Source organism: Glycine max, chromosome 20, assembly GCF_000004515.6.
Source record: "Glycine max cultivar Williams 82 chromosome 20, Glycine_max_v4.0, whole genome shotgun sequence".
Taxonomy (NCBI): domain Eukaryota; kingdom Viridiplantae; phylum Streptophyta; class Magnoliopsida; order Fabales; family Fabaceae; genus Glycine; species Glycine max.
The window spans coordinates 27,368,181-27,381,714 of NC_038256.2; the positions used below are offsets into that span (position 1 = coordinate 27,368,181).

Consider the following 13,534-nt stretch of genomic DNA (forward strand, 5'->3'; position numbering starts at 1 on the left):
TGCGGTGGTGGACCTGACCAAAACAAGATTGCTTGGGTCAAATGGAAGACAGTTTGTCTTCCAAAAGAAAAAGGGGGGTTGGAAATCAAGGACATCAACAGCTTCAACCTTGCAATGCTTGGCAAATGGAAATGGAGTTTATTCCAAAATCATAGAGAATTATGGGCTAGGGTATTGGAGTCAAAGTATGGTAGTTGGAGGAGCTTAGATGAAGCATCACGAGATACTAATGATTCCATATGGTGGAGGGATCTAAAAATGGCTCTTCACCATCCGCAACAGGAAAATGGTTTTCATAATGGAATGGTGTGGAGGGTGGGGTGTGGTGATAGAATTAAGTTCTAGGAGGATAGGTGGATTGATGGTGAGGCAACATTACTAGCCAAATACCCTAGGTTATACCTCAATTCCTGCCAACAGAATCAGCTCATTCAGTAGATGGGAGCTCATAAAGACACAGGATGGGAGTGGGATTTCAAATGGAAGAGACACTTGTTTGACAGTGAGTTAACTATGGTTGCCAGTTTCCTAAATGATGTGGTAGGCAGCCAAATTCAACCTAATAGAAGGGATGATTGGGCTTGGAAACCAGACCCAAGAAGCCAATATTCAGCAAAAAGAGCCTATGATGTGTTGAGGGGAGATCTAACACAGGGGAATGACGATGCAGTTTTCGAAGAACTATGGAAGCTAAGGATCCCAATCAAAGTTTCAGTTTTTGCATGGAGATTACTTAGAGATAGACTTCCAACTAAAGTAAATTCGCGAAGGTGACAGGTGAAAATTAATGATTCAAGATGCCCATTTAGAAGGAGCATAGAGGAGGATGCAGCACACTTATTCCTTCACTACAGCAAAATTCTCCCTACATGGTGGGAATCTATGTCTTGGGTGAATACTCTTAGTGCTTTTCCACAGAACCCAAGGCAACATTTCTCCCAACATGTGACTGTTGTGGCTGACAGAATTCGGGCTAATAGATGGAGGTGTTGGTGGTTGGCTTTTACATGGTCTGTATGGCAGCTGAGGAAAAAGATCATTTTCTCCAATGACACCTTCAATGGCAATAAATTGATGGAGGATGCTATATTCTTACTGTGGACATGGCTTCGAAATTTCAAGAAAGATTTTGTAATTCATTATAATCACTGGTCATCTAATCATAGAGATGCTTTTGTTTATTAGCCGAGGCTAGAAGCCATAGGTTTTTGGTAGCTTTATAATACTGTTACTTCCCAGATTTTGGTTCCCATCGAGACTGTTGTTAGTCTGATTTATGGAACCAATTGACTGGATCTTTATGTAATCATTGTACTTCTGGTACTTGGATATATATATATATATATATATATATATATTTATCTTTGCTGACAAAAAAAAAAAAGTTTTATTACACACGTAGGCCCAAAAGGGAAATGGTGTCCTAATTAGTTAGAGGAGGAGATTGAGCAAGTGGGAGTCTATTATATTGGGGTGAGTGCTTTCTATTAGCTTCATGGATGATTTGGAAAGAAACTTGGAGTCTAGAGGATATTCTCTGACTTGGGGGAGCTTGCTCTCATCTTCTATCTGTGCCTTTCTATTATTTTCTTTCTTTTGCAGCATCAAATTGATACAATACGTATCATTGGTGCTTTCATTGAGAGTTGAACACAGTCGTATGCACACAAGGATGACAACACGACTTGATGCTGCTGATCCAAAATTGTTGCTACCAAACCAGTTCTTAAATATCATGACCAAGCATTACAAGAACACACTACCCAACTCAGATCTCTGCTGGCCAATGTTGGAGACCTACCAAGTCGGTTTCCACCTTGTGCTCAAAGTTGTTTGGCGTCGTTCCTTGTTTTGGCCTTACCCGGTTTTACTAAAGAATTCTTCATTGAATGTGATGCATCTAGTCATGGCATAGGAGCAGTCTTGATGCAAGACCACCAGCCAATTGCTTATGTTAGTAAAGCTCTGCCTCATGGTACTCTGTCCAAATCCGTGTACGATAAAGAAATAATGGCTCTTGCCTTGTCTGTCCAGCATTGGATATACTACCTCTTGGGTTGCAATTTTAAGGTTTATATGGACCGTAAAAGTCTTCGCCATCTATTACAACAGGAGTCGCCACCATTGACCAACAATATTGGTTGCTAAAGTTGATTGGATTTCAATTCTAAGTCCTGTATAAACCGGGGCCTGAAAACAAAGTTACAGATGCTCTGCCCCGCAAAACCGTAGACATTGAGCTCAATACTATCTCGTTAAGTTCTTACTGGGTAGATTTTTCCAAATTACGCGAAGAGATGAACAATGATCCTGTCCTAACCCACATCAAAGAAGCATTACAGCAAGACCCAACCTCAATGCCAGATTATGTTTCTCATGAGGGGTTGCTCCTCTTCAAGGGAAGACTGGTGCTTTCTCTCAGTTCTGTCCTTATTCCCATTTTGCTTACTGAGTTTCATGATAGCAATCGTCCATTCGGGATTTACTAAGACCTAGAAGAAACTTGCAGCAACCTTTTCACAGAAAGGGATGAAGAAGAATATCATGGGCTATCTGGGGGTGCAATATTTATCAGAAATATAAGGACCAAGCTATGTCCCCAACTGGTTTACTCCAAACTATCCCTATGCCTGAAGTAGTTTGGGAGGACATCCCATTAGACTTCATCGCTCGTCCGCCGCATTCCTAAGGTTATAAGGTCATCTTGGTTGTTGTGATTGTCTCTCTAGGTATGCACATTTCTTGGCTTTGAAGCACCCTTTTACTGCAAAAACTGTGGTTGAGCTCTTTCGCCTTCAAGGTACAATGCTACGAATGAGTATGTCCTACCACCCCCAAACTGATGGTCAAACGGGATGGCCAATCATTGCCTTGAAACCTTCCTCCGTTGTTTTGTTTCAGAACAACCAACCAAATGGTACTCTTGGTTATTATGGGCCGAATTCTGGTAAAATACTTATACCCATTCCTCCACAGGATCTTTACCATTTGAAGTTGTTTATGGTCGTAAGCCTCCTTCTGTGCTTCACTATTCGATTGGGGAAACTCGATTGGAATATGTGGCTGCTGTTTTGCTGGATAAGCATGAGGCCCTGCGTTATTTAAAATAACATTTGAATCGCACCCAATAGGCTATGAAGCCCTATGCTGATTCTCATTGCCGACATGTGACATATGTTATGGGTGGATTGGGTCTATGTCAAACTCAGGCCTCACCGACAAGCTAATCCCTAGTTGTCGCCTCGATATTTTCAGCCTTTCAAGTTGTATCTCATGTTGGGGAAGTGGCTTTCAAATTGCAACTTCAAGAGTCAGCCCGTATTCATCCTATGATCCATGTTTCTCAGCTTAAATGATTTTTGAAGAATGTTACTGCTCCAGCAGCATTACCCCAAGGAATGGAGGTGGCTGATTCTGATCCTCCTACACCTGAAGCTATTCTAGCTACTCGAAAATACAAACAGCAAGGTCCAGTTGCTGAGGAATGGCTCATCCTATAGAAATCTCAGCCAGTGGAAGAAGCCACTTAGGAGTCAGCTCAGTTCATTAAGACCAGATTCCCTTGTTTCTGCCTTGAGGACAAGGCACATTTTAGAGAGGGTGGTATTCATAGGAACCCATCCCAACAGATTAAGCCTTTTAAGTTTTATTACACTCGTAGGCCCAAAAGGGCAATTGTGTCCTAAGTTAGTTTGAGGAGAGAGATTGGGCAAGTGGGGGTCTGTTATATTGAGGTGAGTGCTTTCTGTTAACCTCATGGATGATTTGGAAAGAAATTTGGAGTCTAGAAGATGTTCTCTGACTTGGGGGAGCTTGCTCTCATCTTCTATCTGTGCCTGTCTGTTATTTTCTTTCTTTTGCAGCATGAAATTGATACAATACGTATCATTAAACCACTAGTTACTTGTAGTGCATCCAAATTAAGGGTACAAGAGTTAGTTTCAGACACTAGCCTGGCAGTCTTGAGTTTCAAATGCTATAGTCTTGTCTCCATCCGAAACCATCCAGTGTTTGTCTGTTTTCTTTCCATCAACGATTATTCTGATGACTTCTTTTCACCAATGAGTCATACATCGGTGATTAGTGATGAATTCGTTGAGATTCACACCACCCTCCAATTGTGAATCATACCAATAGTGATTTTTTCTCTCTCACTGATGGTTCATACAAGACAACCACTGACGAATCCTCCATGGTTGTGATGCACTCCAGCCTCAGTTTCGGTTTCAATTTTATCTATCATACCAGTAGTGATTTTTTTCTATCTCACTGATGGTTCATACAAGACAACCAGCGACGAAACCTCCATGGCTGTGATGCACACCAGCCTCAGTTTCAGTTTCAATTTTTTGGCATCCTAATGAAAGCTTCCAAATCACATTCTTGATGAATTTGAAGAATTTTTAGTTCTCACCAATGAATCTCTTCTTTGGTTATGCAACATTCCAACCAGCTCTTCAGGCTAACAATGAATCCAGCCATTTTGCTGAGTTGTCTTGTCTTTCCAACAATGTTCATCTCTCTAACACCTCAGTCCTGAAGCATCCTTAAGATGCCTTTCTGACCAAGATTTGTGGAGTTCATGTCATAATTTTTTGTAACAAGCTTAAAGATTAGTAGACTTCAGCTTGGGAGTGTTGGAAAATATGAAAAACATTTAATGTCATATTCATTGTATCTTATAGTTTTTTTTTTTGGAAGGCATAAAATATAATATATTATTGAAATAATCAAAACAGTACAAGTGGTACTGAATGAAAAGGAAATACAAAGCACCTCTGGTGCTGCCTCCCAAAATAAAACCCAAACTAACCCATCAATAAGGACATCTCCACATAGGTTAACCAAAGGACTCCTTTATATTAGAGGACCAATGGTTGAAGCTAGTGTTGAAGCTAGTGTTGAAGCCTTTCTCTCTAGCTTTTAGCCAAGACCAAGCTAAAAACATAGCCTCTTCCATGACTTTAGAGGAGTCAAACTGTTTTCCTTGAAAGATGAGGGTATTCCAATGTTGCCATATAGTACTAGTTAGACCCACCCACCACCCACACCATCTGCTATGGTTTATATTAGCTCCAAATCCTTCACAAAATTGTGCTAAATGGCTTGCTGGGGAAGCTTGAAGAGGTCCTACAGCCTGGATCCATCTCATGGATTCCCACCACAGGGGCATTGTCCTTTTGCAATTAAAAATTAGGTGACCCACTTCCTCCTGCACTTGACCACAAAGAGGGCAGCCAGCATCTTGGATAATCACATTTCTTCTTAATAGATTACCCTTAGTAGGTAATCTGTCCTTGAGGAGCCTCCAAGTGAAGATTGCTGCCCTTGGGGGGATTTTCATCTTCCATATTAATTTGAAATTTCTGACATTTGAGGCTGAGGCATTGGTGTTCAGCATTATTCTATAAGCTGACTTGGTGGAATACACACCACTAGATTCAGCTTTCCACATCATATTGTCCTTCACATATCTCTGAATAGAGATAGAAGTAATATCCTCCATAAAATTCACTGCCAAATCATTTTCGTGGTCAAATAAATTCCTCCTCCATTTGAAATCCCATCTCCATCTATCTTCAGAGAAGGTCCCCATCTTTGAAATGGTGCTGTGTTGCTGTCTACTGATCATAAAAAGTGAATTGTACTTCTGTTGTAGAGTGCAGTCTTCCCCTAACCATTTGTCTGTCCAGAAATGAATTCTGTCACCCCCACCAACCTTCCAAGCCATGTTTTGTTGAAAGATGTTTTGATCAGAGTGATGATAAATCTTCCTCAGGTCCCTCCACCAGTGTGAGCATCCCCTTTTATCTCTGCCCGACTGAAACTCTTCCCAACCTCCATATTTGGAGTTAATGATTCTAGTCCATAACTGCTGCTGGTCAGAAGCTAAGGCCCATATCCATTTGCCCAGCAAAGCTTCATTGAATTTAGATATTTCTTTAATCCCCAAACAACCTTCCTCCTTAGGTAGGCAAATAACCTCCCATTTTACCCAGGGAATTTTCTTGTAGTCCTTGTCTCCCCCCCACAAAAAGTTTCTTTGCAATGCTACCAATCTATGAGCTACCTTTTAGGAAATCTTGAAGAAGGAAAGCAGATATATTGGTAAAGCATTGAGGACCGAATTGATTAGAGTCACCTTCCCTGCCATGGAGATATTCTTCTGTGCCCACTTGGATAATTTGGATTCACATTTACTGATCAGAGGCTCTCACACCAACCTGCTTGAGGGTTTAGCCCCAACAGGAATACCCAAATAGCAGAAGGGGGTTTCCAGTTGCCTACAATTCAGGGTTTGGGCAGCCTGACTTACCCAATTGACCCTACCTCCTATAATCCCAAACTGGCTTTTTCCATAATTAATCTTCAGACCTGAGGCCAATTCAAATCCTCTGAGCATAGCCTTCAAAATAAAACATTCTCCCAATCAGCCTCTCCCACAAATACTGTGTCATCTGCATACTGCAAAATATTAGTGGGTTCCTTTTTCTTTCCAACCATGTAACTTCTATATAAATTCTTCTGAACTGCTTCCCTCATCAATCCTGTGATGCCTTCTCCAACTATGTTGAAGAGTAAGGGAGCTAAAGGGTCCCCTTGCCTCAAGCCTCTAGTAGGAGCAAATTCCTTTGTAGGACTGCCATTCACAAGAATTGAAATGGTTGCTGAATTGAGAGAGGCAAAAATCCATTGTCTCCATTTGGGACAAAAGCCCATTCTTTGCAGCATATAATCCAAAAAAGCCCATGAGACTGAATCATAGGCCTTTTCAAAATCCACCTTGAAGACCATAACTGGCCTTTTGCTTCTACAAGCTTCCTCAATCACCTCATTGAGAATTAGTATGCCATGAAGGATGTGTTTGTCTTTGATGAAGGTTGTCTGTCTCTCATCAATAAGGCCAGATATCACATGTCTCAATCTATTTGCTAATAACTTAGCTATCACCTTGTACATACACCCAATCAGGGAGATTGGTCTATAATCATCAAATGCCTGAGGATGTTTAATTTTGGGAATTAGAGCCAAAAAGGAAGCATTACTGCCTCTAGGGAAGCTGCCATGCACATGAAATTCATCTACAAATCTTCTCAAGTCAGTTTTCAGCATTCCCCAAAATTCTTTAATGAATTTGAAGTTGAATCCATTAGGTCCAGCACATTTGTCCCCATCACAGCTCCACACTGCTTCTTTGATCTCTAAATCCAAGAAAGGAGCAATCAATTCCTCCCTCTGCTCCTGGTTTATTGAAGAGAATTGTACTCCATCAAGGGTGGGTCTAAAAAGCTGCTGCTCAGTGAATCTGTTGAGGAAAAAATTCACAGCCTCATTCTTAACATCATTGGGGTTCTGAATCCATTCACCATGAATGAGAATTCCTTGAAGACCATTATAATGTCTTCTGAAATTTATGACTTTATGGAAATAAGCTGAGTTGTTGTCCCCTTCTTTTAGCCATTTAGCTCTAGATTTCTACCTTAATAAAGATTCATAAGCAGTTGAGACCTCCCACAACTCTTGCTGCAAATCTCTCTTAGCCTTAATCTCATCCTCGGATAGACTTCTATTAGATGCTAAATCCTCCACTTCATTGAGCTTCTTCTGGATTTTGTGAATCCCCTTATCATTTATGAATCCATAATCTTTACTCCACTGCCTTATGACCTCTTTCAAGTACTTCAACTTATTTTTGAGCACAACTCCCCCCCATCCCCCCTGCTGAGCACTACTCCAAGCCTCCCTCACTACTCTTTGATAACCCTTTTGATGTATCCACCAATCAGCTACCCTAAAAGGCTTAGGGCCCCAATCCAGCATCTTAGTTTGCAAGATGGTTGGGCAATGATCAGAAAAGTCCCTTGGGAGGACATGTTGACAGCTATCAGGCCAATTAGACATCCATTGGTCTGAAACCAAGAATCTATCAAGCCTACTCTTCACACTTCCATTAGGCCTAATCCAGGTGAAGCTACTGCCAACACACTTAATCTCCTGAAGCTCCATTTCCGATATCCATTGGTTGAATTCTGAGATACCCAAGGGATCAGCAATTCGATTAGAGGAACTAACTCTTTCATCTTGGCTTCTAATACTGTTGAAATCCCCCTAAAAGCACCAGGCACCAGGGGAATTAGAAGCTCTAAGCTGTTTCAGATCATCCCAAAGAGCTCTCTTCCCAGCAAGGTCACAAGGGGCATAAACATTCACTAGGAACATCCTCTGATTATTATTAGTCCACCTACCTTCAAGCATTAGAAAGTATCTACCTTTCACCCTCCTTTCCACCTCATAAACAGAATTATTCCATAGACATAGCAACCCCCCAGCAGCCTGTACAGAAGGTACATTGTCCCAAGATGCAGATGAATCTCCCCATATGGACTGACATATTTCTTTATTAAAGCACTCTTTTTTAGTTTCTTGGATACAAACAATATCCACCTTATATTTTGAAATGGTCCTTCTGATAGCTGTCCATTTAATCCCCCTCCCCAAACCTCTGGAATTGTAAGAAAGAATGATCATATTATCTGTTTGTTAATTCCCATCTCAGCTGCCACCATATTGTCTCTGTTATCCATGTCTAGCATAATCTCCTTGATATCCTTATCATCTCTCCCGAAACTGAGGCCCATTTCTCTTACTAAAGCACACTGCTTTTCTATTTTATCCCCTTGAATTGTTGGCATGCAATCTGTTTTTGGAACTGAATCTGATTCCACACCTGGTCCTTGAAGGTATTGGGCCTTTCCATGACTTAACAGCACCTCCTTTCTTCTAACATATACCTTTGTGGCTGACTTAATTGGGCCCTTTAACTTCTGGCCCATTTCCCCTATATCTTCCTTTACATAGTGTTGACCAGATTGTAAGTTGACTCCACATTTCTTCAATGTAGGCATGTCAGCCCTATGTGGGTGGTCATTCTCAAGAGGCCGAAACACCTCCCTGTCCCCCTCTGTATCTATGTCTGAACTTCCCTTATTCTCCATATAAATCTGTGCCGTCTGCCCCTCCTCTACTCCTTTACTTTTCTCTGGTGATTTTGCTATACTCATGCTAGCCCAGTTTTGTCTTTCTCCCTTATTAATAAAAGCATTACCACTCTGGGTAATGTGACCGTTGTGGGGTTCGGAATCCACACCACACGAGACTCTTGGGTATCTCCCGCCATTGACCACCTTGGAGTGGTCCACGTCATCCGTGTCACTGATGGACCAGACCGAAGGAGAACGACCAAGGGATTTTACCTAATGGTCACGGCGAGGTTGGGACGAACGGAGGTTGTTCCAGTGATTAGGAAAACCATCGTCCGTGTCGTCAAAGCCACCGTCACTGTCATCGGTGCCGGAGTTACGCCCAGGAGTGCCGTCGCCGGGGAGAGCTGGGGTGTTTGGCTGCGTCGATAAAGGTGATGGAGGGAACCAGCTATTGTTCCGATAGCTCTTCGTTTTCGTGCCCATGCTACTCGTATCCTCCACCATAGTGAGCTCATAATCCTCCCGTATCTTATAGTAATTTAGAGTATCATAAATTATCTCTAACAATGAATCCTTTTATTTCCTTATTATCTCTTGGAATTAATTTCCGTGTTTTCTTATATTTCATGATTTGTGACCTTGTTAAATTAGGATTTCGATCTAGTATTAATATGAATAAGGGTTAATGCTTTATGTTTTGAAAATCTAAACACATCCTATCACAACAACTCAGTATCAATCTCAACATATTCAGTCTCTTTAATCCTCTCGTCCTTCTCCCATATCTAAAACAACAATAGTAAACTTCTGGCAGATGTTTCTGGTGAAGATTGAGATATCAGTACGAATTTCTAAGAAGGTTCATATTTTGGATGTGCACACAGTCAATCTCATTATAATTATAAATCATTATAATGCATACATAAACAGTTGTTAAATTGATAAGTGGCTAAAGCAAAGGATTAATTAAAATGTGACTAAACATATTTTCTTAATAAAATCAAATGTAATTCAAGTTAAAGTAATATCTATACCATCAAATGAATCCATCGTACATCCTACATTATGAAGTGTTGTATTGGCAGAACTTTTTGTTCCAATTCCAAATTCTATCATTTTACAATACCAGGAAAACATTTGTTACCTTTTTCCAACTCTGTCCTCCCTCTATACTAGTTCTTAATAACTATTCCTCTTTCATATAGTATACTACCAGAAAAAGGGATAATTTAGTCCTATTGTCATTTTTTTCCAAAAATTTAGGATTTCCTTAAAGCTGACCCTACTGGGCTTTATTCTACCAAGTCAGCATATAGGCTCTTGTTACCTACCAATAGCCCTGGTCAGCACAGTAGGAATTTCCAGATTCTAAGGAAGCTTAAAATCCCCCCAAGGGCTGAGATGTTCTCCTGGAGATTGTTTAGGGATAGACTCCCTACCAGGGTTAATTTGCTCAGGAGAAATGTGGTTCTACAGGATACTATGTGTCCTCTTTGTGGAAATCACCAGGAGGAGGCTGGCCATCTCTTTTTTCATTGCAGAATGACTATAGGGCTGTGGTGGGAATTCATGAGTTGGACCCAGATTACAGGAGCTTTCTCAGATGACCCAGCTAGACAGTTTATTCAATTCTGTGATGGCTTTGGGGCACAGAGGAATCACAGTAGATGGTGTGTATGGTGGATTGCTCTAACTAGTACTATTTGGCAGCACAGGAATTCCCTCCTGTTTAAGGGCACCCCATTTGAACCTCCCAAAGTGATGGATGATGCTTTATTTCATGCTTGGTCTTGGCTTAAAGCTACAGAGAAAGGTTTCAATATTCCATTTAACCATTGGTCTACCAATCTTCCGGAGTCCTTTGGTTAACTTGTAATATTTCCTTTCGTGGTGGGTTTTTTTTGTTGGGTATTGTTTTGGAAGGTGGCACTTTCAGTGTCTTGTATTTGTTATACTCAGTACTTCTGGTACTGTTATGTTTATATATTAATAATACTATATTTTTTCCTTCCAAAAAAAAATGCAACACACTAAAACGATATTTATTTTAAAATGGGGTATTCTAGACCAGCCCCCAAAAATAATTGGAACCAAAGAGTAATCAAGTATGTCAACAATTAGAAAATAAATTAAGTAGGCATAGATATCATAAGTAAACTTGAACCCATTCTAGATATGTATGAAGTATGAACTATTTCAAGCTAATGGTCACCTGTTTACCACACGACTAACCGTTGGTTGAACAAATATATGAACCCTGTCAAGGAGCAAAAGTTTTTGTAAAGAAATCAAATTATATATAAATTCATATCTACAAATAACAGAAGGATTGATGCAAACAGGAAAGGCAGGAATATTAGCTTGAGATAAAATTAGTATTTAGGGATAAAGGATCAAGTTGTAACAAAAAGAAACCTCTTGTCAGAATCCCACTATATATTTTATTTCCTTTTATAGATAGGATTTAAATACCATAATTAGGAGATTTGATTAGCTGCATATTTTGTATTTATGACCATGAATCATTGACCCTTAATTATAGGAATTGACCGTGGACACAATGATGAGCATTAGTTTAGGAGTTTCCTTTTTTAGATTACCTTGTATTCTATTTAAGAGCACATGTTCTTCTATCTATATGAATCAGAAAATTATCCTCTGACATGGTATCAGTGCTCCAAAATCTGTGGGAGCCTATGTAAACTCGTGGCCTACACTACCACACATTTTTTTCTTCCGCTACGCGACCTGTATTGTTTTTTTCTCCTCCCTTTGACGGCCTATATTAGCAATTTTTTTCTGCCCTAAAACACCCTCCACACCTTTGAATCTCACCCACCAAAACTGAGAATGTCTGCAGCAGCCAATAATCCCGGTCAAGCTAAAAATAACGGCACTATTGAGCTACAAAATATTCAACCCAGCCGTCGTCTCAATGGAAAAAACTACCTCAAATGGTCTCACTTTGTCCAAACTTTCTAAAAGGGAAGGGCAAATTGAATCATCTTACTGTGATAGATGCCCCAAAATCCACAGACAATATCTTTGGTGCCTGGAATGAAGCATATGCAGTATGTCGAGGCTGTGGAATTCCATGATGCCAGAGGTGAGCGATGCTTGCATGTTCATGAAGACCGCCAAGGATGTGTGGGATAGCTGTAAACAAAAATATTCCAAGGTTGGTGATGCTGCTCAAATTTATGAAATAAAGATGAAGATCGTGACTACCAAACAACGAGACTGATCCGTTAGTGAGTATGCCTAGACTCTGCAGAATCTTTGGCTGGATTTAGACCATTATGAACAATTTGAAGCAAAATGCACAGAAGATGCTGATTTACTCAAACGTTACAAGAAGGACAAAATCTATAAGTTCTCGACTGGACTAAATCAGTGGCAGAACAGTCAACCTGGAGGTGTAGCCCCCAAGATGGAGATCGACAAAGGAGAGAACAAGGATTCTCTATGGTGTACCTTTTGTAAGAAGTGAAGACATACCCAAGACAAATGCTGGAAACGTCATGGTAAGCCTCCAAATCCGAACTGAAATAGGACCACCAAAGGTACCCAACGAGGAGAACCAACACAAGCCCGCCTAGCTCAGTCAGGTGCTGCAGCGGGCACTCCTTCTAGACCCCTTACAAATTACAATACAGAAGAAATTGAAAAATTGAGGAAAGTCCTAGAGACTTTAGTCAAACCCACAAACACAGGTAGTTCTTCCTTGGCATTCTCAGGTACTTCCCAAGCCTATGATCTCAGCATTCTACAATCTATTGCACAAGGGACAAGGGTTGTTGATTCTGGAGCTTCAAATCACATGACCATTCCTTTACTGAATTTATCCCATATAGACCTTGTCCTAGCAATAAAAAAATTGCAAGTGCAGATGACACATTTATTACAGTTGCTGGATTTAATTGTGAAAGATGTTTTACATGTGCCCAAATTATCTGTCAAACTGCTTTCTATTCATAAACTTACAACGGATTTACAATGTTTAGTGACATTCTCTCCCACCCTATGCAAATTTCAGGATCAGGGAACGGGGAAGATGATTGGACTTACTACGGAGGAAAATGAGCTCTACCTTCTTAAGGAAGCTCGTGGGACATGTAGCACTAAGAGTCAACTTCCATTGTCTTTGTTGTCAGAGTAACTTCCTTCCCACAATAAAGACATATGGTTGTGTCACTATCGTTTAGGTCACCCTTCATTTAGTACTGTGAATGTATGTGTATGAAGGTTTTGATGATGCCAAGACAAAAGAAACACAAGTTTTATTTCAAGTCCAAATCAAGACCAAGAAAACAAAGATCAAGAAGAAAGCTAAGTCTTAGTCTATCTTTGTTAAAAGAGTCTCTTAGTGATTGCAAAGATTTGACCTCACAACATAGTTTTCAAATTGATTTTAAAATAATTTAACATTTTCTGAAAAAGGCATTTTTCACTGGTAATCGATTACCAGGCATTCTAATCGATTACCAGAAGCAAAACTATTTTAAAAGCTTTTTCAGAAAGTTTGAAGTTTAAAATTTGAAAGCGGTAAT

The 13,534-nt window shown here is 40.2% G+C and overlaps 1 protein-coding gene across 3 annotated transcripts in view; it reads right to left on the reverse strand.

Moving 5' to 3' along the window:
* LOC100791474 (chromosome transmission fidelity protein 18 homolog) overlaps window positions 1-13,534 on the reverse strand; it is a 72,303-nt gene that overhangs the window by 28,718 nt on the left and 30,051 nt on the right. For 2 of the 3 annotated variants that reach the window (XR_420260.4, XM_006605660.4), the window contains exons 10-11: window positions 11,995-12,140; window positions 11,197-11,241 (exon numbers count right to left, since the gene is read on the reverse strand). Coding sequence is in view for 2 of the 3 variants with exons in the window: in XM_006605660.4 (XP_006605723.1) it covers window positions 11,197-11,241; window positions 11,995-12,140 (191 nt within the window). In the remaining variant the exon portion in view is untranslated. The remainder of the gene's footprint in view (window positions 1-11,196; window positions 11,242-11,994; window positions 12,141-13,534) is intronic. The other variant, XM_003556835.5, reaches the window with a different exon arrangement.